Source organism: Plasmodium gaboni, chromosome 13 (genome assembly GCF_001602025.1).
Source record: "Plasmodium gaboni strain SY75 chromosome 13, whole genome shotgun sequence".
In the NCBI taxonomy this organism is placed as follows: Eukaryota; Apicomplexa; class Aconoidasida; order Haemosporida; family Plasmodiidae; genus Plasmodium; species Plasmodium gaboni.
Window position 1 is genome coordinate 87489 of NC_031493.1, and position 4947 is coordinate 92435.

Below are 4947 nucleotides of genomic sequence, written 5' to 3' on the forward strand. Positions count from 1 at the left end.
ATATATATATATATAATATATTTATGATAAATATTTTTTAAATTTCCATTTCATAAATTAAATTAAAATATTACACATATATATATATATATATATATATATATATATATATATATATATAATATTTATATATTTAAAAAAATCGTTATATAGGAAATTTTGCTGAACTGCAAAAATATTTTCTTTTTTTTTTTGTGCACATAATATATAATTATGCTTTTTATTTTATTATAATATATATATTAATATATATTATATATATATATTATTAATTTTTTAAGTTCTATGTTTTATTACTTATTTTATTTATTTATTTTTTTTTTTTCTGTTTATTATATAAAAACTCATTTAAGCCATATAAGATTTAATTAAAACAAAAATAATTATAGTAAAAGTAAAAATACGAGCACACGTAAAATAATCAAGTACACATATAATATATATATATATATATATTATATATGTGTGTATGATTTATTTATTTATATTTTTTTTTTTTTTTTTTTTTTTTTTTTTTGGTCAATCTGAACAAAATGCTTCTCTTATTTTAATAATATCTTTTTTCTTATTTTTTCTAAAAGAAATATATATATATAAGAAAAAAAAAAAAAAAAATTAATCCATGAATATGAAAGAAATTATTACTGATTCTGAAGCTCCAAGTAAATAAAGAATTGAAAAATTAAGAATAAAAAAATATACACACAAATATATTATATATATATATATATAATATATATATATGTTATATTTTATATTAGCTTATAATATTGATAGTGATGATGAAGCTCCTTGTGAATATTTGAATGATATATATGCCATAAGTGAAGACACCTTTTGCTTTAAAATTATTAAACAGTTGGGAAATGTAAGTATTACACGTGAAATGAAAGATATAAATATATAGACATATAAATAAATAGATATATATAAATATATATATATATATATATATATATATATATATATATATATATGTGTGTGTGTGTGTGTATTAATTTATTCTTTACTGTTTATTTTTTTTTTTTTTTGTAGGGATATTATAGTCCTGGAAATGGACATAAAATAAAAAGTACAAAAAAAAAAAATAAATCAATAAAATAAATAAATAATAATACAATGTTTGTCATAAAAATATATGTTTATATTTAATAATCATTTTATTTTTTTTATTTTTTATTTTTATTTTTATTATTATTTTTTTTTTTTTATCCTAGTTATATATTATGAATTAGGTTGCGAAGAGAACATAACAAGTGCAAATGTTTACTTAGGAAAAAATGGTTAAGCCAAAAATATAACATAAATGATATTTAATATGATTAATTCATAAATATATAATATAAACACATATATATATATATATATATATATTTATTTATTTATTTATTTATTTATATTTATATGTACATATTTTATATAGATAAGTTACCTTATATATGCGAAATTGCCGCAAAATGTATGAAAGAAAATGAAGTGTGCCTTATACAAGGTCCCAAGAATTTTTCAAGTAAAACAAATATAAATAAAATATTAACATATATATGTATATATTTATTTATATTTTATTATATATTCCTTTTTTTTGCTGCCCATCTTTTAAATATATATCCATACATATCACATATATTATATTATATTATATTATATTATATTATATTATATTATATTATATTATATTATATTATATTATTTTTTTTTTTTTTTTTTTTTTTTTTTATTTGCATTTTAGAGGTTTTTAAAAATTCAGAGGTTAAGAACAAATATGATAAAACCAATAATTTTAAAGCAGAATTTAAAAAAGGCTTAAGATATAAACAAAAATGTGTAGACAAATATTCTAGGGACCCAGCAATTAATAAATACCAAAAAATTAAAATTAACTCTAATGATATTAATTTATTAATCAGAAAAAAAAAAATAAAGAAAGATAGAAATGAAAAATATATTGACCAGGTAAATATTAAATCGAACTTGATAAAAAATATGAATGACCTCAAAAATAATTGTGATATAAAAATAGTAAATTATGATAATGCACAAACAAATAATTGTAATAATAATAGTAGTAATGATAAATTATGCTGTCAAAATGAAACATCTTTATTTTTAAATATTGAAGATATAAATAATTTAAAATATAAATTTTTAGAACAAACCGAACTGTGTACGTATGTTATATATTTAAAAGAATTTAGAAGAGTCGATATTTTAAATGATGATAAAACAATTATAAAAGAAATTATTAATGAAGGTAAGGGTATATGTACTCCAAAAAAAAATGATTACATTGATTTTTTTATAAATGAAAATAATAAACAAGAATATATACACACCATACTTGATATAAATAATTTAAAATATAGAGGATTATTTCAAATATTACAACATATGAAAAAAAAAGAAATGTCTAAAATTATACTAAAAGGAAATCAATGTGATCATATAAATCATACAAATCATATAAATGAAGAACATAATTATTTATATAATACAATACAAACACAACATAAATTAATAAATATAAAAAAAAATATATCACATGAACATGATCAAATTATAAATGATCTACAATATTGCGATGAGAATAGGCAATCAATAAATAATATTCAAATGAATCATATTAATAATAGTAAGAATTCTTGTCTAGATAATGATACAAATAATTTAGATACCAATATTATTGAAAAAAAAAAAAAAAAAAAAAAAGAATTATATATCCAATTAATAGATTATAAAAAATCCAAAATTGTTAACATTAATTCAATTATAAATATAAATATAAGTGAAAAATTACTTTTATATATAAATGATGAAAAAAATATAAATAAAACAAATAATATAAATAAGAATATACAAACACATCAACCATTTAATATTCCAACTATAGATAATGAATGTGAACTTATAATTAAAATGACCTTAACACATTTAGATAATACAACAAAAGAAAATATATACTTACCAATTTGTTATACTAAAAATAATAAAAATATAAAACAAAATAAAGCATATTTTATTTATTCATATGGTTCTTGTTTTACATCTCCTTTATGGTTTTTTCATTCTCTACAAAATTTGAAAGAAGGACAACAAATTATTATACCTATTGCAAAAAATAAAAACATGTTTCAACAAAACCAATTTCTTTATCATATCATATATGAAAATGTAGGAATAACAAACACTGTAGAGAACAATCAAAAGGATAATAATAATAATAATAATAATAATAATAATAATAATAATAATAATAATAATAATAATAGTAATAATAATAATAATAATAATAATAGTAATAATAATAATAATAATAATAATAATAATAATAATAATAATAATAATAACAATAATAATAATAGTAATAATAATACGAATTATCAGATAAATACACAAGAGAAACAATGTGCACACACAAAAAAAAATATGTTCACTCTAAATAGTGCTCATGAAAAAAATATACAAACAATCAATAACACATACAAAGAAAAAAATAGTAACACATACAAACAAAATAACAAACATAAAAACAATTTTATAGAATCACTAATATCCAACCGAAATCAAGGTAAAGGTTTTTATCTTATTAAAAAATTTAAAAAAAGTCATGTCAACAAATTTTGTAATGACTTCTTTAAATTGCATCAATATTATATGGAAAAAAATAAACACGAAAAAAAAATTAAAAGTATCAAAAATATTAAAAAATTATTAAATGTCCATAACAAAATCAACTATTATCATAATTTGTTCATGCATTTTAAATTTAAACATTTTCATAGAAAAATTATAAAAAGAAAAAGAAACAATATATCAATAAGCACAAAAAATGTTATCAATAATAAATTATTACAAATATATATGACTCAACAAAAAGAAGATAAAAAAAAAAAAAAAAAAAAAAAAAAAGATAAAAATCATAACAAGACAAATGATCCCTATAAAGAACAATATAAAAAAAAATATAATTCTACTAAACGTTTTGAAAAAAAATTAAAAAATGTATATTTTGATCGCTTTTTTTATAACAAAGATACTATATTAAAAATAAAAGTTATTAAAATTATTTGTAAAAAAAAAGATCCATGGAATATGAATATATCAGAACAAATAGAAAATATTAAAATTTATAATGATATGGGCAATAAATTTACTCAAGCCAAATTATATTACGCTGCTTCAATTCAATATAAAAAAGCTTTTGATATATGTAGATTTTCAAAAATATATAATTTAATATTTGAAGAAAAAAAAAAATTACAACATATACTTAATGATTATCAAAATAAAAATCATACTGAACAAACACAACTACTATCATATATAGAAAAAATAATAACTAATTTATCTATTACATTTTATAAAATCAATAATTATAATGAATGTATAATATATGCTGAAAAAGCCTTTATTATAAACCCACAAAATGTCAAAGCTATTTATTGGAAAAATATGTCATATATAGCACAAAATAAATATACACAAGTTATTCAAAATTTAAATAATCCTTTTTGTTTAAACAATCAAACATTATTAAAATTATATAATTCTGCTAGGTTGATAAAAAAAAAACATGATACAAATTTTAATTCTCTATTTTATGCTATGTATGATAACAAAAAAATATAATACATAAAGGAAAAGACATATATACATAAATATATATATATATATATCAAAGATAATATTTAAATTACATTGATGAATATATATTTTTTGTTACTTATTTTTTTATATTATTTTATATTATTTTAGAGTTTTTTTTTTTTTTTTTTCTTTTTAAAGTTCTCTATATGTTACAATATATATATATATATATATATATATATATATATTTATTTATTTATTATTTATGACTTTTTAAGGGTAAATTCAAAAAAAAAAAAAAAAAATTAAAAATTTCAGATATATATTTACAATTCATAAATAATATATATATTTTTATAA

The 4947-nt window shown here is 15.9% G+C and overlaps 1 protein-coding gene across 1 annotated transcript; it reads left to right on the top strand.

Annotated features, from left to right (window-relative positions):
* Nucleotides 1-628: 628 nt before the first annotated feature.
* On the top strand, nucleotides 629-4629 carry PGSY75_1303700 (hypothetical protein; the record flags this gene model as incomplete). Its single annotated transcript, XM_018787102.1, has 6 exons — nucleotides 629-662; nucleotides 762-868; nucleotides 1036-1072; nucleotides 1218-1283; nucleotides 1424-1510; nucleotides 1733-4629. The coding sequence occupies 6 exons, from the start codon at nucleotides 629-631 to the stop codon at nucleotides 4627-4629; spliced, it is 3228 nt and encodes a 1075-aa protein (XP_018639844.1).
* Between the last annotated feature and the right edge of the window lie 318 nt (nucleotides 4630-4947).